The following is a 23,074-nucleotide window of genomic DNA, read 5'->3' as shown; positions in this document are numbered from 1 at the left end:
CTTTGGAGCAGTTTCTTCGATCTTACATAAATTATCATCAGGATGACTGAGTTGACTTGCTTCCATTCGCTGAGGTGGCTTACAATAATGCGGTTCACCAAACCACTGGGCAGACCCCATTTCGGATTGTGTCTGGTCGAGATTTTGTTCCCATCCCGGAATTTCCTCAACCACCCATGCCCGCCGTCAATGCCTCCGATTGGGGCTCTAGGCTTTCTGCTTCATGGCTGGTTATTTGAACCGCTCTTCGTGACACTCAAACTGCCTATAAAAAACACGCTGACCGCCACCGGCGTCAGCAACCGGCTTTTCGTGTTGGAGATCTAGTCTACCTCTCCACAAAGTTTCTGAAGTCACCTCAGCCTTCGAAAAAGTTGGCTCCTAAGTTTATTGGACCCTTTCCTGTCACTGCTGTAATTAATCCTGTGACTGTTCGCTTGGATTTGCCTCATAATTTGAAGCGTTTACACCCTGTTTTTCACTGCAGCTTGCTGAAACCTGCTCAGGATTCTTCCCATTGGCATCCTCGCGCACTGGCCCCGCCGCCGATCATGATTGATGGGCAACAGCATTTCGAGGTTAAAGAAGTGCTCGACTCCCGGCGGCTGTGGGGGTCTCTTCAATACCTCGTCCGGTGGAAGCATTTTCCTCATCCGGAATGGGTTGCTGCACGTGATGTTCTTGCTCCCGATTTGCTTAGAGCTTTTCATGATGCTTATCCTTCTAAGCCCGCTGCTTAAAGTTTGTTTTGGGGGGGCGGTATGTCATGTTCACCATTCAGATGGGATTACATCGTAACAGTTCGCTTGCCATGGTGCTGATATGTGTACTGGCTGGGAGGGTGCTGCTGGGAACCTTGTACAATAAACAGGCTGGATGGTGCCAGGGAGGAATGTGTTTCGGCTATGTCTTAAATGTCAAGGTCGTTTAGCCCGTTGATCAGCGGTGCTCGTTAGGAGCACCTGGGAATGTGGGGAGGGCTGCTTGTGAGGGAGGGGGTGGAGTGATGTTTGCAAAGACGCTATTTAGTTTGAGTTTGGGTGCGCTTTTCTCATTCTCAGCTTTTTACATGTTTGCACTCTTTTCTAAATAAATCAAGAACCTGAATCAAGATTCTGAGTCTGTAAGTTTTATTTGGATTAAGGCAATCGTCACAAGGCCCTAGAAAGAGTGCAGAGAAGAGCAACAAAGATGATAAGGGGTCTGGAGGCTATATCCTATGAAGAACAGCTAAAGGAACTAGGTATGTTTAATGAAGAGAAAACTGAGGGGAGACAATGATAGCAGTCTTCCAATACTTGAAGGGCTACCACAGGGAAGAGGATGTTGATTTATTCTCCAAAGCACCTGAGGGTAGGACAAGAAGCAATGGGTGGAAGCTCATCAGAGGGCGATCCAACCTCTGGAAATAGGGAGGAATTTCCTGACAGTGAGAACTATTAAGTAGTGGAGCAGCTTGCCTTCCAGAGTTGTGGGTGCTCCATTGCTGGAGGTTTTCAAGAAAAGATTAGACAACCATTTGTCTGAGATGGTATGAGGATTCCTGATTTGGGCTTGGGCAGCGGGTTGGACTAGAAGACCTCCAAGGTCCCTTCCAACCCTATGATTCTATGATTCTATGAATATCAAAGTATGAAGAATAAACAAAAAGAATTACATCTTTGACTGGTATTCTTTGGAAAACTGAGTTCTAGCCAAGATCCTAGGAATTATCTAAATAACATTGTAAGATATAACATGTGCCCAGCAAGATGGCTTTTTATAAATCCACAGTTGATATAGCCAAAATATTTAGTTCATGTAAAAAATTATTTAATGTTTGTTATTCCACTGCATGTGCTAATAATTATAGGGATGACTTTGCAAGATCTTTTCCATAAGCTACCCATTTCAATCATTAGATCTCTGTATTTTGTATTTTTTTCTAAATCTTTTTCCTCACTTCTGGTCTCCTTAGGTATTGGCACATATGCAAAAATTACTCTTTTCACTTGTTATCATATCTGTTGTATTGTGTTCTAGATGGTGATTATTTGTATGCGAAAATCATATAAAATTTTAATATAACTTTCAACAATTTTTTCAAATTTGTGATTATACCACATTTGGGAAACTCAAAAACTATAATTTTTGCACAAATGCCAATGGATCATATTTTGTTGTGATGTTGTTTATAATCAGGCTGAGAAATTTTGTTCTATCTATTAAATACATGATCCATGGTTCTGTCTTTTTCTTTACAAAGTCTGCATTTGCTTGATTTCATCATGTTTGTTTATAATGCTTGTTCAACAGTAAAAATTAATCTTTCTGACTGTGGCAGCTTGTAACTATTGCCAACTCCTTGTCCTGTCCACTTTATTTTCAGTTTTTTATGTATTTTATTTATTTCTCCAATTTTCTAAATGGTTTATAAAACTCACTTCGTTAGTCTTTTTTGTTTCTCCTACTTTCAGGATGTTTTCTTTGCAAACTGCGAAGAGAATTTTCTTTCTGCTTGCCTTAATGTAATAATTTAATCCATGGTTGTTTTTTTCTTTCTCGACTCTTTTCCCAGCAGCAAACCACAGCTTCCAATTTTTCACGCTAAATGTAGTCAATCAACATCAATTTGTGGATTCAGTGCATCAGGCATTGAATCTTTCAGGTTTTCTGATCTAAATTGTCCAATTCAAGCTGTGTCCAGTTTACTCTACCAGCACTGTACTGGTATTGCTCATGTCTTTTTGGCTTTACTTATATTTCCACCATTTAATGTTGAATTTAAGATTTTTTTGCACTCGTTCTAAATATTCTAAATTGCTTTTCTTTTTAACTTCACCATGCAAACTGTTATCTGATCTGAGTATTCCTAGATATTTGTAGTTTTTCTCTATGGGCAAAGATTTTATGAGATTCTCATTTTTAATAGTGTATCTTCATTTTGATCAGTTCTTCCTTTCTTTTTGCTGAGCATTGCACAGATATCAATTCCAGATTCCATTTTGTTGTCATCACTATATCTCCTTACAGTATTATTAAGGATCAGTTTCAGTTTTTTATTGTCCATTTAGCTTCAAATCATCCTTATATAATAGATGGAATATTTTTCCACTTTGTTTTGACAGTTCATATCCAAGTTTTGTTTTATTCAGAATATGTGAGGGATATCATTGAGATGGTAAAAAGCAATGGAGGCAATGAATTCCCTTAAAAAATCCCTCTCCTCTCTTTTCTTCACCATTTACCATCAAAGTTGTTTTCCACTTTTTCATAGCTTTTTTTTTACACACAGACAAAAACGCCAAATATTTCCAAACAGTTCTGTATCTAACTACTGTATGTGGACGAAACTCAAATGCCTTTAGATATTCAAACCAAGCCTTCTGTACTTTGGTTTTTCTTCACTTTTCTTTTTAATATCATTTTATCAATCAGCAATTGATCTTTTGTTCCTCATACATTTTGGCATTCACCTTTTTATTCAGGTAGATACAATGAATGTTTGAATATGTAAATCAAAATCACAATTGCTAATGTACTAGTTAGGTGCTTGAACATTGCTGGCAAGCAGTTAATTGGTCTATGATTGCTTGTCTGTCTTTTATTTTATTAAAAATGTTCTACCAGTTATTATGCATTCTTCAAGTTTGTAATATTTGTAATATTTGTAATTAAACCATAAACCATTTGTAATATTTACAATTAAACCATAACCCATTTGTAATATTTCATTAAATTGAGCATCATGAAAGGTCATCAGATGTTTAAGCCAAAATCTATGTACTTCATCTTTTCCTGGTGCACTGTAGTACTTAACCTTCTTTACTTGCTTTTTAATCATTTCTGATGTCATGACCATATCAACCATTTCAAGTGAGCCAATGTTTTTTCTCAATCTTGCATTTTTATTAAGTTCTTTTGAGCAACCCCATACGTTATTTCAAATTTTAATGCTTCATCTCTATTAGGGCATGCATCTATATTTGTAGTATTTCCCATCAATAATGCTTCTTCTTCTACTACCTTTTTTGTGTACTACTCAAGGCAGCATATATATTGCTTCCTCCATCAAGTTCCTGAATTATTGCTGTAGTTGGTGTGAATTCTGCCATCTGGCACTTTGTAAGTATATGAGAATTCTGTAAGTCTCATTCATTCAAATCTTAACAGGATGTCTAGCACCCTTGAAGAGATGGTGCCAGTGGTGAAAGGCATTCCTGATAGCTTAAAACTACTTCTTAAGCTTCTTAAAAATATAATTTTGGCTGGCAGTGGCTGCCAAGAAAAAGAATGCACAGGGAGAAGAGTGTCCATAAACTCTACAGCAGGTTGAGGCAACACCACTCCCAAAGTAAAATCAAAAGCATCAGCCTGAATGAAGAGTGACAGATAGATCTGGCTGATGAGTTAAGAAGTTAATGCCTGTTTGTATTGAAGGAAGGCTTATTTTGCTGCAGAATCAGACTTAAAAGGACTCCCTTTCTTGATAAGAGAGGTCAACTGTTTGATTAATGCACACAATTTGGAAAAGATTTATGGTAAAAAAAAAAAAACAATTACAAAGCCTCAGAACCCCTGTATATCCCTGATAGTATATGCTGGACTCCCATGATAGAATGGAGGTTACCTTAAATGGAGTCATCTTAATTCCTTTTGAGGAAAATACAATAGACCTGATACTGTAAAAAATGCATTCTTCTAGCTTAGCACAGAAGCTATAGTCATAAAGGTATTGAAGAATTCTTTAAATGTGGTCACTGTGAAGGACAGGATCATATAAATACTCTGTCAAGAACTTGTACAGAGAATTGTGAAAAATATTATTCATAACTCTTTGAAAAAACCAAGGATATGCTTGCAAATCTGAATAGCATTAATCAAACTTTCCATAGCAATGATTGAAGGCAGTTGAATATTCATACCCTTCTTTCATGTGAACATGATTCTAAACTTCTCTGAGGTCCAATTTGATAAAACACTTGTGTCTTCAGCGACTATTCTGAGTTCAAAAATGAATGGAAGAGAATAGTAATCTGTAATGGTTATGGAGTTAAAGAGTCAGTAATCATGGATTACATATAGGGAGCCATCCTCCTCCTTTACACTGGTGGGGGAGGAAGAGAAAGGCCAGATAAAGCCTACATGCTTGTTGATAAATTCCTTTAAGCAGCCTGACTTTATATTTGGAATTGGGTAGTGGAACTATGGGAATTTGGGTTCCAGGAATAAGATTGATTGTACAGTTACAGGGTCCCAGCTTCCCCCTTTTCCAAACACATCAGATTGTTTTCATATTTGACAGGCAAAGTAGGAAGGTATACTTATTTTAGGGGGGTAAATGCTGAGGGTTAGAGACCCTTCAGGCTGTGAATCTAGCACTTCAGGGAGTCAAAAGTGATATAACCCTGGTTCAAATGAATATATGGATTGTGAGTTTATAGCAGTTCATTTCCACCATTAAATGGGATGAGGAAATAAAGTTGCAGGAATTACTGATGTTTTCCAGTAGGGTCAACCTAGGCCTCCACAGAGAGGGGCCTGTCTAGTTGATTTTGTTCTGCCCTCCTGGCAAGTTGATTCACAATCTGGGATAACTGGTTCATTTGAGTTTCCACTTAGTTCTGATACTGGAGCAAGACACTAACAACTTGACTGATAGTCAGTAGAGTTCTCAGAGGGTCAGGATTCAACGGTAATGATTTTCTGACCTTTCACATTTTAGCCTGGTTCTTCAGGTTGACTTTGCAGACTTCTCATGACATCACTTGACTAAATAAGAATCTTTATGGAAGACAAGATTGCTCACTACCAGTGAGTTGATGCAAATGAGTATTATACTTCTGATATTAAATATGTTGTTCTTTCTTCTCATATTCCAGAAATTAATACTCTTGTGCAATACTTTAAGCTGATCAGGTACTGTATGTTTGCATATGTGCCTCCTCTGGCCAGAGATGGCCTGAGAGCTGCTAGAAACTGCCTCAACCTGCTCAATCCCCATTGCAAAGGACATTCCACACAGACTCAATTGCCATTCTGTATAGAATGTCTGCCATATTTCTTAGATGAAGGGAAAGGATGCAGCTTTGTGGTAGAGCCTTTATCCTACATCCAGAAGGTCTTACTGTAGTTTTAATCCCTGATCTCTCCCGGTGGACAATATTAAGCTAGGTGGACAAATAATACGATTTGATATAAAGGAACTTCCCATGTTCATATTCTAAAGGGTGGGATCCTCTTTTTGACAAGCCAAGTTGCCAAATTTATGAAAATGGATCTATTATGTTCTTAGGACTGGTGTTCTATGTTTCTACCATGGAATATGACTCTAAGATACAACACCACCATAACACAAAAATTGACAGGTGTGTTGCAGCCGTGCATGCTACACGTGGAATAATCATCACTCCTATGCTGCAGCTTTGCTTCTCTTTGAAAACATCCTGTGGCTGCCATGTCTAGGGCTTCATGCCTATAGTGATAAGGACATATTTTTGCTTTTACCTCTTCATTTACAGGTGAATTACTGGTTTTTATCCTTCCATCTATCATGCTTTAATCTGAGGAACATGTGCCTCATATGTGCAATTCCCAGTCGCTAGCTTTATATTCGATGTTTAATCTTACCTGACTTCGTGGAGATCGTCAAAAGACTTGTATTTATGGAAGAGTAAAGCTAGCCTCTCTGCGCTGCTGCGTAATGCTTGCTTGATAGTGTCTTTAGTGTTATTGTACAGATCTAGTGAAATATCAGCCTTCTGAGAAGCTTCCCGCAACAGCTTCAGGTTTTTCCTCTGTGCTTCCACATTTATCCAGTAACGCTTCTCTGCGATGCCGCATGTAGGAAACTTCTCTGTTTTGGTGAGCAGTTTAGGGAACCACGTGGTTTCTAGCTCAGAGGAATCTTCCTTTAATTCAATACTAGAAGAGGGAGTCAGGCGGGGGGTGGTAGAAATTGTTTTCTCCTTAGAACTGGACGAAATTTTATATTGCTTAACAACCATGTCCAAAACAGAGCTTTCCACTATTTTCAGCGTGGGACTTGGGGGCCTGAGTTCCTTCCGTGGCTGGGTCTGCTTCTCCAGCACCTTGCCCTTCTGCTCCCGATAGCTGCGCTCCTGGGCGTGCTGTTGTCGCATCTGCTTATGCCAGTTCTGCAGCTGCTGCTGCCAGTGCTTCTCCCAGATGCATTCCAGATCTTGCTCCCTCTCCTGCCGCTCCGCCTGCCACTTTTTACTCTGCTCCTCTTGCTCCAGTTGTGCTTGCCTCAGGGTCTCCATCTGCTCCTCGTGCTCTGCCAGCTGTTGCTCCCACTGCCTTCTCTTCCTCTCATGCTCCATACCCTCCATTTGCCAGATCTCCTGCTGCTTTCTGTGCTGCTCCTTCAGCTGGCTCCAGCACCACTTCTCCTTTGCCTGCTCCCCGTGGAGCAGTGTGTACTCTTTGTACTGTTGCTGCAGCTGTCTGACCTCCTCCTGTAACGCGCACTGATGCTCCTTCTGCTCCTCTTGCTGCTCGGCCCAGTACTGCCGATGGTCTTCATTCTCCTGCTGCAGGCGCTGCCAGTGCTTGAGCTGCAGCTGCCAGAGATGCTCCTGCTCTGTGTGCTGCTCCTGCTCCTGCTTCCACTGCTCCTGCTGCTTCTGAAAGAACTCCTGCCATTGTTCCAGCTTCTCTTTTGCCTCTTCCATTTGCTGACGTTCCCCCTGTAGCCGTATCCGCTCTTCCTGCACCCGCTCCTTCTCTGTCAGCAGCTGCTCTTGAAGTTGCTGGTACCAGAGCCCCTTCTCTGCATTTAACTCCTGGAAGCTTTTTAGTTTCAGGCTGCTCACTTTGGGGGGTGACTCTTTTCCTTTGTCGACAGTCTTCGGTTGCTCCTCAGAAGATGGTTTAATCTCTTGTTCTTTATCTTCCTGCTTCAGTTTCTTGGCCTGCTGATCACGTTCATCAGGCCCGTGTTCCAGAGATTGCTCTTCTCCTATGGGAGGTAAAGCCTTGGCCAGGACTTTTTTCTTCTCTTGCAATTTAGGTAGGAGTTCATCCTGCAGTAAGAACTCTTCTTTTTGATACTGAGGCTGCTCCTGGGCTTCTCTGATCTCTTCCACTTCCGTCTTCTGGCACTTTTCTGGTTCTGAACGCAAGGAAACATCTGGAGTAATTGGTTGTTCTGGCTGCATTTCAGGAAGCATCAAAGGCCCACCTAATGACTTTTCAAACTTGAGGTGTGTTTGAAGAGGTGTCTCCTGGCTCGGTGCGTCCTGGCTCGGTGCGTCCTGGCTAGGTGTCTCCCGGGTAGGCATCTCCCGGGTAGGCGTCTCCTGGGTAAGCGTGTCCCGGGCAGGTGTCTCCCGGGTAGGTGTGTCCCGAGTAGGCATCTCCCGGGTAGGCGTCTCCCGGGTAGGCATCTCCCGGGTAAGCGTGTCCCGGGTAGGCATCTCCCGGGTAAGCGTGTCCCGGGTAGGCATCTCCTGGGTAAGCGTCTCCCGGGTAAGCGTGTCCCGGGTAGGCGTCTCCTGGGTAGGCGTCTCCCGGGTAAGTGTCTCCCGGGTAGGCGTCTCCCGGGTAAGTGTCTCCCGGGTAGGCGTCTCCCGGGTAGGCATCTCCTGGGTAGGTGTCTCCCGGGTAGGTGTGTCCTGGGTAGGTGTGTCCTGGGTAGGTATATCCCAGGTATCTGTGTCCTGGGTAGGTGTGTCCCAGGTGGGTGTGTCCTGGGTAGGTGTGCCCTGGGAGGGTGTGTCCTGGGTAGCTGTGTCCCTGGTAGCTGTGCCCTGGGTAGATATCTCCCGGGTAGGTGTCTCCTGGGTAGGTGTGCCCTGCCTAGGTGTGTCCCGCATATCTGTGTCCTGGGTAGCTGTGCCCCAGGTTGGTGTGTCTTGGGTAGCTGTGTCCCTGGTAGGTGTGCCCTGGCTAGGTGTGTCCCGGGTATCTGTGCCCCGGGTAGGTGTTTCCTGGGTAGCTGTGTCCCTGGTAGGTGTGCCCTGGCTAGGTGTGTCCCGGGTAGGTGTGTCCTGGGTAGGTGTCCCTTGGCTAGGTGTGTCCTGGGTGGTTGTGTCCTGGGTGGGTGTTTTCCGGGTAGGTGTGTCCCAGGTAGGTGTGTCCTGGGTAAATGTGTCCTGGATGGGTGTGCCCTGGGTAGGTGTGCCCTGGGTAGGTGTGTCCTTGATGGGTGTGTCCTGGGTAGATGTGCCCTGGGTAGGTGTGTCCTTGATGGCTGTGTCCTGGGTAGGTGTGCCCTGGATGGGTGTGTCCTGGGTAGGTGTGCCCTGGGTAGGTGTGTCCTGGGTAGGTGTGCCCTGGGTAGGTGTGTCCTTGATGGGTATGTCCTGGGTAGGTGTGTCCTTGATGGGTGTGTCCTGGGTGGGTGTGTCCTGGGTAGGTGTGCCCTGGGTAGATGTGTCCTTGATGGGTGTGTCCTGGGTAGGTGTGCCCTGGGTAGGTGTGTCCCTGGTAGGTGTGTCCCGGGTAGGTGTGTCCTTGATGGGTGTGTCCTGGGTAGGTGTGCCCTGGGTAGATGTGTCCTTGATGGGTGTGTCCTGGGTAGGTGTGCCCTGGGTAGGTGTCCCTCGGCTAGGTGTGTCCCTGGTAGGTGTGTCCCGGGTAGGTGTGCCCTGGGTAGGTGTGTCCCTGGTAGGTGTGTCCCGGGTAGGTGTGCCCTGGGTAGGTGTGTCCCTGGTAAGTTTGTCCCGGGTAGGTGTCCCTCGGCTAGGTGTGTCCCTGGTAGGTGTCCCTCGGCTAGGTGTGTCCCTGGTAGGTGTGCCCTGGGTAGGTGTGTCCCTGGTAGGTGTGTCCCGGGTAGGTGTCCCTTGGCTAGGTGTGTCCCGGGTAGGTGTCCCTTGGCTAGGTGTGTCCCTGGTAGGTGTCCCTCGGCTAGGTGTGTCCCTGGTAGGTGTGTCCCTGGTAGGTGTCCCTCGGCTAGGTGTGTCCCTGGTAGGTGTGTCCTGGGTAGGTGTATCCTGGGTAGGTGTGCCCTGGGTAGGTATGCCCTGGGTAGGTATGCCCTGGGTAGGTGTGTCCTGGGAGGGTATGTCCTGGGTAGGTGTCCCTCGGCTAGGTGTGTCCCTGGTAGGTGTGTCCCGGGTAGGTGTGTCCCGGGTAGGTGTCCCTTGGCTAGGTGTATCCCTGGTAGGTGTGTCCTGGGTAGGTGTGCCCTGGGTAGGTATGCCCTGGGTAGGTATGCCCTGGGTAGGTGTGTCCTGGGAGGGTATGTCCTGGGTAGGTGTCCCTCGGCTAGGTGTGTCCCTGGTAGGTGTGTCCCGGGTAGGTGTGTCCCGGGTAGGTGTCCCTTGGCTAGGTGTGTCCCAGGTAGGTGTCCCTCGGCTAGGTGTGTCCCTGGTAGGTGTGTCCCGGATAGGTGTCCCTCGGCTAGGTGTGTCCCAGGTAGCTGTGTCCTGAGTGGGTGTGTCCTGGGTAGGTGTGTCCTGGGTAGGTGTGCCATGCATAGATGTGCCCCGAGAGGGTATGTCCTGGGTAGGTGTGCCCTGGGTAGATGAAGGAATTTGGGTTACTTCCTTTCCACTTTTATCTTCCAACCCTCCCATGCTTTGAGAACTCCTTAGCCTGCCCCTCTTCAGGCTAATGAAGGATTTCTCCTTTATCAAGAAGCATTCTTCCACTTTCTTCTCTATTGCCTTAAATAGTTGTTGAACTTGTGGATCTGTGGGCTGAAATTTTATTGACAATTTCCCACTGCTGGGAGGACCTGTCTTTAACTTTTCTAGCTTCTCCTCTAAACAAGCAAGGGTGGCTTCTTGAAATTCATGGAGTGCAGCACTTGTATCCTGCCCACGGGCAGTTTCTTCAACTCTTGCGATTCCCTGTTCTTCCTTTGTAGTAGATGCTTGCTCAGCTGTATCAGGAGGCAATGGGGACTCCTCTGCACTGGATACTTTGACAGGCCTGTCTTCAGGGTGGCTTCCTTTCACTGGTCCTGGTGCAGTGTCTTTATATGATAGGTCCAATTCTTCAAAAATATCTTTGATAGTCTGTATATCTATCATACCATCCCTCTCCCTGGCAATCTCTTGCAACTTTACACTTAAACCATGGATCACTTCTTTAGACTTCTCCGCCTGCTCTGGAAGTGATAATGATTTACTCCAGCGCTTTGTTTCTTTTTTTTCTTGGCTTTCTGCTGATTCATCTGCTAACTGTTTCGGGGCTTCCTCCATTTGTTCTGATGTAGCTGTTTGTGTCAGGTTTTTATCTAGGGACTCTGGCTCCTCCTTGACGTCTGGTGCCGTTGTAGGCCTTTGAGTCGATTCACTTTCTATGAATTTGACTATCTTTTTTGTTTTCATGGTCATTACAAATGTATCTGCAGTACCTTTCAGTGATAACCTGCGCCTACTTACTTTTTTATCCTTTTGGATGCTTTGACCTGGAATGCCTTCTGTAGGGGGTTCAGCTAATGGTGAAGGTTCCACTGCAGGTGAACTGCTCTTAATAGGCTTTTCATCACTGGATTTTGGAGGAACATCTTCAACAGCCTTTGGAGATGCCTCCTTATCAGATCCTGTGTCATGTAAGTGGACCACAGTACTTTCTTCAGAAGACTCTGTTGGGGTTCCTTTGGGTGTTAGGGAACTTTTTAAGGTATCAGCTTGCAATTTTTTCTTTTCAATTAAGTTAGACTCTGGTCTGACATCTTCAGCTGCTTTTAGCTTACCAGTGACCATTTGGTCAGTTAGCTCCTGTGATGATTCAGTAAGTATTCTGTCCTCGGAGGGACTTTTTTCATCTGAAGCCTCCTGTGTTTTCTTTCTTTTCCATTTATCAAAGGTTATCCGGGCTATTACTTTCTCTGGCAATTTGTCTTCCTCTTGGATTGTTTTGTCTTTTTTAATTTTCCTACTTTGTGGCTGTTTAATTCCTGTATCTCGGATGCTTCCAGATGAAGATGGTTCTTTCCCAGAAATTTTTGCTTGAGATGTTTCCACACCATTACCTCGAGGCTCCCATTTTTCATCTGAGGTTTCTCCTTCACCTTTTCTGCTTAGCCTCTTTTTAGATTCTATATGGAGTTTTGGTTTCTCATCTTGTTTGCTTTTCACATCTTTCTCAGCATCACTTTTACTATGACTTTTACTTGTAGTAGCCTTGGAAAAGGTGACACCACCTGCTAATAATGCTTTCTCGTTTGCATCATGCAACTCTTTTTGAATCATTTCATTTGTGATAAGGAGTACCATGCACCTTTCTTCAGCATCTTGGACTTGCTTTTCCAATGCTGTCTTTTTCTCCAGGGCCATTCGCAGTTCTCTCTGTAGGGCTGCAACCTGAGGATCTTGCTTCCTGCCTTCCACACCAGTTAGATTGTCACACTTGAGTTTTAGGTTGCGGCATTGTTTAACTAGAAGGCTGAATGCCTTTATAAGGTTTGCTACCATGGCTGCAATGTACTTGAGGGCAACTATTTCCACTTTGTTGAAAAGTGAAGATTCCCCTAGTTCATGTATCATGTTGTTAACTTCATGACAACGAGCGAAAGTAACAGGTTCATCTTCCAACATCTGCTCGGGTGTCAAAGGCTCACCTTCTTGAGGCGTATCTGCCACTTTATCTCGCCATGCTTTAAACAGAAGGGCAGGTCTTTGACCTGAGGTAGAAAGATGATAATAATAATAATAATAATAATAATAATAATAATAATAATAGTAAAAACAACAAAAGTAGTAGTGTTGGTAATAATGTCAAATTGAATTAACTGAGAGATAAAGGATCATTGTTGTCCTAACAGCCAGGAACCACGCTGAGACAAGGAATAGGTCTCTAGTGCTTTATTACTGCTGCATTAGACAGAAAATCCTAACAAACTGAAGAAGTGTGGGAAAAACCCAGACACATAAACCCCAAAAGTCAAGGCGGGTCTGATCTGTGTCTCTTTGAATGGCTGCTTAACTCCTCAGTACTACGCATGCGTTTCCCCCCCTGGATAGAGGCCCCCTCCTGCTCGCCATCAGTGCTCATGACATCACCCTCCCCTCCAGATTCACATTCCATTTCAGCCCCCTCCCTTCCAGAGGTCTCATAAGAGTCCTTCTGCCCCTCTAAGCTCCCATGGGAACTGGGCAAGGATGGAAATTCTTCAAAGGAAAACTCCTCCAAGGACGAATCAGTGCTGCTCTCCAGGTCTGATAATGCTTCTGGCCCAGGTGGTTGCTGGTGGAAAATAGCTAGATAATTAGAAGATTCTTCCCCCTTCCCCCTTGGGAAATGCAAGCCCGAGGTGGAGGGCTGCGGCTCTCCCTCCTCCTCTGTCTCTGGCCTCAGAGTCCCAGGTGGGGGTGGAGGTTGCCAACTTACGAACTCCTCTGCTTGGGATTCCTCTGCTTGCTCAGTCAAGTGTGGAATCTCTGGTAGAGTGCAAGGCTTGGGTTTGTGAGGGAAAAGCTGATGGAATCGATGAACCAGCGTTGGTGCATGCACATCTCTGGCATTCTCCCACGTGCGCTCTTCCTCAGGGTACCCTTTCCAGTGTATTAAATATTGAATGCCCCTTCCCCTCCTCCTAGAGTCCAGAATTTCCTCGACTTCGTATTCCTCCTCCCCCTCCACAATTACTGGAGGTGGGGGGGCATTTGCAATCATAAGGTACTTGGGGGAGGGTCTTTGGCTAGCAAGGCTCTGTGAAAGACTGGATGGATTTTCATGGATGCTGGTAGCTTTAAGCGATAAGCCACTGGATTTATCTGCTGTTCCACAGTGAAAGGGCCCACAAACTTAGAGTCCAACTTCTTGGAGGGCCTGGTAGAGGTCAAAAACTTGGTAGAGAGCCACACTTTGTCTCCTACTGCAATCTCTGGCCCCTCTTGTCTGTGAGCATCTGCAGCTCTCTTGTAAGCACTCTTTGCCCTGTTCAGCTGCTCCTTTGACAACTCCTGTGCGGCTTGTTGCTCTTTAAGAAAATCAGCCACAGCTGGAACAGTTCCCTGCTGGGAGGAGGTGGGCAACACCCAAGGGTTAACCCCATAGAGTGCTTGGAAAGGAGACATCTTGGTAGAGGATTGCACAGAGTTATTATATGTAAATTCTGCCATGGGGAGCAGGGCTGGCCAATTGTCTTGCTGATAAGTGGTGTAACACCTGAGATACTGCTGTAACCATTGGTTAATTTTCTCAGCTTGCCTGTTACTAGCCGGATGATACATTGATGATAGATGGATCTGGACCCCTAATGACTGGAAAAGCGCCCTCCAGAACCTGGAAGTGAACTGAGGGCCTCTGTCACTCACCAAGTGATTTATCATGCCTCTATACCTAAAAACATGGTCCATGAACAACTGCGCTATGGCTTGCGCAGATGGGAGGCCCTTACAAGGAATAAAATGCGCCATTTTAGTGAAAAGGTCCACCACCACTAGTATGGAAGTCAGCCCCTGGACCGGGGGTAAATCAGTGATGAAATCCATGGAGATTGTATCCCAAGGCCTACTGGGGGTGGGTAGGGGTTGCAAGAGTCCTGTGGGCTTCCCTGGAAGAGGCTTGGTTCGTCTACAGGTATGACAAGAAGCCACATAGCCCTTTATGTCTGCAGTCATCCTGGGCCACCAGTAGTCTCTCAGAGCTCTATGGAGAGTTTTGAAAACACCTCCGTGGCCTGCCGTTTGATGGTCATGGCAAAGTCTCAGTACTTCTTCCCTCAATGAGGGGGGAATGTATAATCGCCTGCTATGCCAGAGGATTCCTGCCTCCACATTAAAGGGGGAGGCAGTGTCTTGCGGGCCCCTCTGGAGGTCATCCATCCTGGTCCTGGCATACGGGTCCTGTTGCTGCTGAGCTCTGACTCTTGTAAATAGGTCCTCTGCTTGTCTGCCTGCTGCTAAAATCTCTGTCTGGTTCCCCCTCATAGACTGCTGAAAGTTGTGAGGTTGTAATATAGTAGCTTGTACGTCCTGGTGAGTAGCGGGGGTTGCCTGAATGGATCGAGACAGGGCATCTGCCAAACAGTTCTGCACCCCGGGAACATAAGAAATAACAAAATTGAAATGGGAGAAAAACTGGCTCCATCTGATTTGGCGTGGAGTGAGGGATCTGGTGTTTTGTAGAAGCTGTAAATTCTTGTGATCGGTGCAAACTTTCACAGGAAAGGTTGCACCTTCTAGCCAGTGCCTCCACTCTTGAAATGCTGCTTTAATTGCTAGCAACTCCTTGTTAAAAACATCATAGTTTCTCTCTGCTGGTGAGAGCATGCGGGAAAAAAAGGCACAAGGAAGCAATGTATTCTCGGTTTTGTTTGTATATTGCAATAAAACCGCACCAATGGCAATATCTGAAGTATCTGAATGCATTATGAATTGCTTCGTGGGATAAGGGTGCTTTAAAAGTGGCTGGGATGCAAAGAGTTGCTTAAATTCTTGGAAGGCTGCTTGCTCTCTCTCCCCCCAAATGAATTTTGATCCTTTCTTCAAAAGCTGTGTGAGGGGTTTAGCCCTGTCACTAAATTTATTTATGAATCTCCTGAAAAAATTGCAAAACCCTAGAAATCTTTGTACCTCTTTCACATTTCGGGGGGGGTTGCCAAGAGAGAATTGCCTGGACCTTAGAAGGATCCATGGATATGCCTTCTGTTGATATTTTATAGCCCAGGAAATGTAATTCAGTTAAATCGAAGGTACACTCCTCTAGCTTGGCGAACAGCTTGTTCTCTCTCAGTCTTTGTAAGACATTACGTACATGGGTTACATGAGTTGTAGCATCCTCAGAGAATATTAATATGTCATCTAGATAAATGACCAGATACTTATCTAGTAAATCAGAGAAAATTTGATTCATAAATTGGGAAAATATGGCTCCTGCATTAGATAAGCCAAAGGGCAAAACAAGGTACTCAAATTTACCAAACCTGGTATCGAAGGCAGTCAGATATTCATGCCCCTCTTTCATCTGGATTAGATTGTACGCATTCCTGAGGTCCAACCTAGTAAAAATGTGTGCTTTCTGTAAGCGATCCAGCAGATCAGATATTAGTGGGAGTGGGTAATTTTCTTTTACCGTGAGTTTGTTGAGGGAACTAAAATCGTGTACCACTCTCATGGGTGCCTCCTGGTTTGCCGGTGCCAACGGGTCAGGCTTCTTTGGTACAAAGAAGGTAGGAGCAGACACTGGGGAAGTAGATGGTTGGATGAAACCCTTTTGGAGATTAGAATCCAAGTAATCCTTTAAGGTGGCTAGTTCCTTGGGAGACATGGGATATTGTTTCCTCGCTGGAATCCTGGCTCCTGGTATCAACTCAATGGTGCAATCACAGTCCCTATGGGGGGGGGTAGTGCTGTGGCCTCTTGTTCACTGAAAATGCCTGCGAAATCTGCATACTTGGCTGGCAACTGGAACCCCCCCCCCCCCCGCTTCCGTGGCTGCATTGGTTGTTGGAGAGAGGAGAGCGGCTTGAATCTTGTGGTGCTGGCATTCCTTAGCTGGGAAGGAGATTGCTCCCGTAGTCCAGTCCAACAATGGGTTGTGGATCTTCAGCCAAGATGTGCCCAGGACTATAGGCACATTAAGTGATGCAGTAACATAAAGTTGGATCCACTCAGTGTGGTCTCCCGTTAGTTGCAAAGGTTCTGTGAAACTTCTAATCAGCCCTGCCTTGAGGGGCTGGCCGTCAATGGTCTCCACTTCTATGCGATGTGGCAATTCTGTGGTCGGGATGTTGAGGTCTTGTACAGCCTGTACATCAATACAATTGGTGGAAGCTCCAGAATCCATGAGGGCCTCTAGCTTGACCTGGTGCTCTGGGTTTACATGCATTATGACTGGTAAGTAGTAAAAGGATTGCCTGGAATCCTCGGAATGAGCCCTTCTTAATTGATTGATGGTCTCCCTGCTGAGCTCTGTGGAGGGAGACCGACCGAGTTTCCCTGGTTGGAAGTCGAGGTGGAGGTGGCTCTTGGTTCTGCTGCTTGCCCTGGGGCTCTTACGGAATTTGCTTGGCTTCTTGCTGGGCAAGCTCTCACCATGTGCTCCTGGACTCCGCAGTAGAAACAGAGGGCTCTTTCTCTCCTTCCCTGTCTCTCAGCCTCGGAAATAAGCCTCCTGCTCGCCCCGATCTGCATCGGCTCCTCTGGTCCTCAGTAAGGAGATGCTGCGGAGAGAGCTGGAAATCCTGGAAGCGCCCTGAGGCCCCTGTTTTTCCCTGGCTGCATCTGTCTGAGCTCTTCTAGCCTGGCGTCTATGACCACAGACAGTTGATATAAACCTTCTAGGGTAACTGGTGTTCCCTGGCGCACTAATTCATTTTTAATTTCTTCATCCAGCCCCTGTTTGAATTGGTCTTTCAAGGCACTCTCATTCCAGTCCAGATCTCCTGCTAACAGCTTGAAATCAGCAATGTAGATTCCCACTCTCTTGTTGCCCTGCTTGAGCTTCCGAATTTCCCGGCTGGCAGTGACCTCTCTGATCGGGTCATCAAAGTGTGCTCGGAACCCTGCCAGAAAATTCTGGTAGTCGTTGAGAATTGGGTCGTTGTTCTCCACCATGGGAATAGCGCATTTGGCTGCTGGTCCCTTTAGCAGACTTAAAATGAAGGTGACTCTGGTTCTGTCTGTGGGAAACTCTGCCGGCCTGCTGTCGAAAAACATTGTGCACTGTGTGAGAAAGGTTCTCAACTGTCCTGCTTCTCCTCCAAACTTCTCTGGTAGACTGCCCTGGGATCTCAAGACTACTGGTGGAGCTGCTGCTGCTGCTGGCACCGGTTGTGGGTTAACCGGAGCTGGTTGTTGTAATTGCTGTAGCATGGCTGCTTGTAATGTGTTGATCTGGAGATCTACTTGCTGTTGATGTTGTTGCAATGCTGCTGCCAGTTGTTGGATGGCCTGCCAAATTTCCTGGTTTTCCGAAGACATTTTCCCAAATGTCTCTTCCTTTTTTTTTTGTTCCTCCCTCTTTCAGTGGGAGTAGAGAGTTTGTTAGGATTGATGTCCTAACAGCTAGGAACCACACTGAGACAAGGAATAGGTCTCTAGTGCTTTATTACTGCTGCATTAGACAGAAAATCCTAACAAACTGAAGAAGTGTGGGAAAAACCCAGACAGATAAACCCCAAAGGTTAAGGTGGGTCTGTTCTGTGTCTCTTTGAATGGCTGCTCAACTCCTCAGTACTACGCATGCATTTTCCCCCCTGGATAGAGGCCCCCTCCTGCTCACCATCAGTACTCATGACAATTGTACCAGAAATTTTTAAATGCTATTACTATAAGATTACCTTAATGCACAACCTCATGTGTCAGAAGGATATTACAATTGATTGTGCTTATGTCAGCGCAACATAAATTGGACAAGAACATGGTCAGGGAATCCGTATTAGATATGCTGAGAAAGCAAAAGCTCTTCAGAAATCAGCTTCCAAACACTGTCAGACAATAAGCAGAGGACACAGCCGGCAGAACTGTACAAACCATAAAGACTGGAACCAGGTAACTGGGATTTTTAAAGTGGTTAAAAGGTCATCAACCACACAAAACTGAATGAAATTTGCATCTCCCTTAGCAATATGCAAACTCTGACAATGGCTTAGAGAATTGATTCTGGTTCTGACATTGGGTCTTTTGTGGCTGATCTTTGCCAGGTTATTGATCTGAGATATATTTTGTAAGTAAGCCAAAAATAAGCTTCTGATGAACCCACTACTTCATTTTTTTTAAGTACCTGATTTCCGTCGTGTCCTCATTTTCTCCGTAAAGAGTGGGTGGAATAGCTTGATCAAATGCTGAACATTTGCCTCAATTGTTTCAAAAGAGTTATTGAGATCCATCTCCATTTCATCGATCATTTCTTCATCGGGAATTGTTCTTTCTTGTAACTGAACTTTTTTCAGCTTTCCACCTAGAGAGAAATTTTAAATCCAAATGGGATGGAAGGAGGTACTTCTTAAGTAAAATTAAAATCCTTCCTTTTGAAAATATTCTACAGAGCAATCCAACAATATGAAAATTATGTGGAGAATTGCTTTTCCCAAGGCCTGAGTTCCTTAATATATTCAAGGGACTCCATGTTGCAAAAGTCACAGTTCAGATGTATAGCTTTCCATGTAGAAAAGCCAAACCTAGTTAAAAGTAGAAGGCAGCAGGTTATAGGAAAGACAGGGCAGTTGAAAATTACTGGACTCTTCCAATGAAACTCTAGCATAAGCTGGAGGGGTCCAGCACTGGTCAAGTAGTATATATAATTCTTATCCTCTTACCGAGAGGGACCAGCTGGAATTCAAAAGAGATTTCCAGGAGTCTGCCAGCACTACAGTTCTCGCTACTTCTGCCACCAAGGTAATTTCCTCACACTGTCTTATAATAGCCCTGACCCTGAGGAAAGCCCTGAATTATTGGAAAGCCTTTTTATGGGCACAGAATAGACAGTGCTGAGCTAGCTAAATAGTATGGGATGGGTCCTTGTACCTGTCGTTTCCAAAGATTAGTAAGATTTGCATATAGAAGACTTAAAACTGTATTTAATCTATTACTTTGTTTTAATCATTTCTGTTTGTGCATGTGCATATTGGGGAACAGACAGAGAGAGGCTTCAGTATCTATTGAAATGGTTATCTTACATTAGGATTATTCATAGCTATCACATGATTAATGTGAGATCAAAATCAAAGGGTCTTACTTGTTGTTTGTTAGATTTATATCCTGGCAATCTAAGAGTTTAAGACTCTTTTTCCAATTTTTTCCTCACAGTAATAACCATATGAGGTGGTCTGGGCCACTAGAGAGGGACTGTTTCAGAATCACCCGGTAAGCTTCCATGGGTGAGAGTACTGAATCCTAGTCACCATCTTTAACCAGTATACCACATTGGTTCTCACTGTGGGTGAAAAATTCTCCTGAGCTTTGTCACTGAGCTTGTGGTTACTTGCTAGCAGGCATTCCCACTGATAGAGCTACACTCTGGAAGGCTCTCCCTTCGGAAATTTAACAGAGACTACATCATTTATATCCTATTGAAAACATATCTCTTCAACCAGCCTTCCCTCTATAAAAGCTAGATGAATTATTTGATTACATGTTTCTTTTTCACTGTCCTTTTACATTTTTAAAAAAATATTGATTTAATACATTGTTTTATTATTATATTTTAATTGTTCTGCTTTGAGATGCAGTAGTATGGGAGATGGTATATAAATATAAACTAAAGTTAAATGAAATGAGGCAGACCCCTTCCTTGGATAGTTGTGCATATCAGTTGAAAAAATATGGTATTGTAGACATACCAATACACTGGCATTGCTCAGGATGATCCTTAGGTGAAAAATTACAAAGAGAGGTATCTTTGACTTAAGTGCTCATAATAATGGACAGCTTTGTTCCCCTCTACATGGACAGGGAAAAATATTTTTTAGATACTCAGAATTAAGGATGGGCAACTTTCTGGTAGATCATCATCATCATCATCATCATCGTCACCTATAGTGTGAAATGGATAATTTAAGCCTTGAAAAAAATTATAGTAGCCATTTTGTTCTTGAAACTTCAGCAAAGTAGGGCAAATTGGTCCAAGTTTAGAGAGTGACGTTTTTAAAACAGAATTTCTGAGCCCTTGCAATTTTGTCCTTTAAACTTCCTCCCTACTCTCTGAAAAATGCAAAAAAACAAACACACACTGAAAATGTTGATGTGACTAAATGAGGAAAGTACTTGGTAAGTTCACACATACTGAAGCTTTCTCATGGGGAAGGGGTTGGGAGAAGTAAAAATGGGCTGATGAACTGGCAGGAAAGGAGTTGTTGAAGATGAAGTTTTGGAAAGGTAGAAGAAGATGGCTAGCAAACCAAGACGAGTTTAAATAGCTTTGGCCATTGAAAATGTGTCACTTCCAGGGAAGGCCACTGAAGATAGTATATAAAGGCTGTTCCAAAGCGGAACAAAGGTCACTGAAGATGATTTCGGGAGAAAAATCATTTCAGATCACTGAAGACGGAGGAAGACACAATAAGGGATCATATCTACTCTGTACTGACTTCCAGAGGGAGGAAGAAGAACCTGCATCTGACAAGTTGAGAGGTTGCCAGTTAAGCATAAATAAAGCTCTTAAGTATAAGGAGAGGAGGATTTAGATAGCTACATATACAGGTAGTCCTTGCTTAACAACCATTTGTTTAATGAAGGTTCAAGCTGAAAAAACCGACTTATGGCCAGTCCTCGCACTTACGACCATCGCAGCTTCCCCATGATCACGTGATCACAATTTGGGTGCTTGGCAACTGGTTCGTGTTTATGACTGTCACAGCATCTTGTGGTCACTTGATCACCATTTTTGACCTTCCTGGCTGGTTTCTGGCAAGCAAAATCAATGGGAAACTGCATTTGCTTAATGACCATGTGGTTTGCTTAATGCCTGTGGTAATTTGCTTAATGACCACTGCAAAAAAGGTCATAAAATCAGATTTGCTTAATGACCGCTTTGCTTAGCAACCAAGCTTCTGGTCCCAATTGTGGTTGTTAAGTGAGGACAACCGGTTCTCACTTAATGACAGTAATTAGGACCAACAACTCCATTGCTAAGTGACGTGGTCATAAAGTGCAATGTCAGGGGACAGTGTGGACTTACGATGGCAGTTCTGGCAGTTCCAGTTGCAGTCATTAAGCAAATCCCGCATGGTAGTTAAATGCAATGTCACATGATTACAATTTGCAACCTCATGCTGCCCTCCCCATTGACTTTGCTTGTCAGAAGCTGGCAATGGAAATCACAAATGGCTATCATGTGACTGTAGGACACTGCTAGCATTGTAATTGTGAGCGGGTTGCCAAGTGTCCAAATCATGACTATGTTACCACAGGGATAATACAATGGCCACAACTTCGAAGACCGGTCATAAGTCTCCTCGTTCAGCACCATCATAAGTTTGAACAGTCACTGAACAAATGGACATTAACTGAGGACTTTCTATATAGCTGTAGGCTTAGGTTAGATGTTACCTCATGGAAGAAACATTACATGGCAGGCAGGAAAGTAGTTAACCTATGAATGCTAAATTCAGCAATAAACCAATTCACTCTTTTTAATGTGTATCAGATTGTTTTATATGAAACCAAGACTTTTTTTTACCTATGTTACAAATAAAGCAGAAAAACAGTTCCCAAGAAAGTTTTGCATGCTGGAATTTGGTTGATTGTGAGAACTGACCTTCCCCCAAGTCTCGTCACAATTGAACTTGTTCTGCTTCAGGGTGCTCTATATGACACAAAAGAGTTGCTGAGGGCCATGCATTGCCTACTCCTATCCTAAAGGACTATGCTCTGTCAAGGAGAGACCAACAGGAAAATGACCCTTGATTTAAAACTTAAGCAGACCCGAGAAACTTGTCCAAGAAATATGTAGCTATTGGAACTATTAAAAACAGTGATCAAAAACAGTGATCAAAATTTATTACATTGAGCTTATTACGTGAAAGTGGACAGTTAGTTTTTTTTAAAGTCTATCCTGATTACAGGTAGTTCTTGGGTTATGACCACTAGTTCAGTGACTGTTCAAACTTCTGACAGTGCTGAATGAGGGGGACTTATGACCAGTCCTCAAAGTTGTGGCCATCGCAGTGTCCCTGTGATCACAGCATCGCAACTCAGGTGCTTGGCAACTGGCTTGCAATTACGACAGTCGCAGCATCCCACAGTCATGTGATCACCATTTGTGACCTTCCCTGCCAGCTTCCTACAAGCAAAGTCAATAGGGAAGTTGGCAGGAGGTAGCAAGTTGCTCCCACATGTCACTCCTGCTCCCGCCACTTTTTCACCCGCCAGCACTTTGTAGCACCTACCTGCGGCACCCAACCACATGTAGCTCTTGCCTGCTCATAGCTCTTGCCCACCCGTCTGTAGCTCTCACCCGCCAGCCTGCTTGCCTGGATTCCCACTTCTTTCCACCAGTCCTTGCTTAATAATGGCAACAGGGACTCCTGGGATTGCTGTCACAATGTGGTCATGTGACATCACGCTTTATGACCACATTGCTTAGCAATGGAAATTCTGGTCCCAATTGATGTGGTAACCTGAGGACTACATGTATATTTGACTTCAAAAGCACATTCTACATGTATATTTGACTTCAAAAGCACATTTTTAGCATTTTGCTAAAAATGAGTGGATTGCAAGGGGGGGGGGAG

At 44.4% G+C, this 23,074-nt stretch overlaps 1 protein-coding gene across 1 annotated transcript in view; it reads right to left on the bottom strand.

Moving 5' to 3' along the window:
• The window catches only part of FAM186A (family with sequence similarity 186 member A), a 48,409-nt gene that overhangs the window by 22,809 nt on the left and 2,526 nt on the right, over positions 1–23,074 (bottom strand). The window contains exons 3-4 of the mRNA XM_063292955.1: positions 18,625–18,801; positions 6,610–12,577 (exon numbers count right to left, since the gene is read on the bottom strand). Of these exons, the coding sequence (XP_063149025.1) occupies positions 6,610–12,577; positions 18,625–18,801 (6,145 nt within the window). The remainder of the gene's footprint in view (positions 1–6,609; positions 12,578–18,624; positions 18,802–23,074) is intronic.

The sequence above is a fragment of the Candoia aspera genome, chromosome 2 (genome assembly GCF_035149785.1).
Source record: "Candoia aspera isolate rCanAsp1 chromosome 2, rCanAsp1.hap2, whole genome shotgun sequence".
In the NCBI taxonomy this organism is placed as follows: Eukaryota; Metazoa; Chordata; class Lepidosauria; order Squamata; family Boidae; genus Candoia; species Candoia aspera.
Note: the sequence above shows the minus strand (reverse complement) of the source record. Positions and strands in the feature narration are given on the sequence as shown.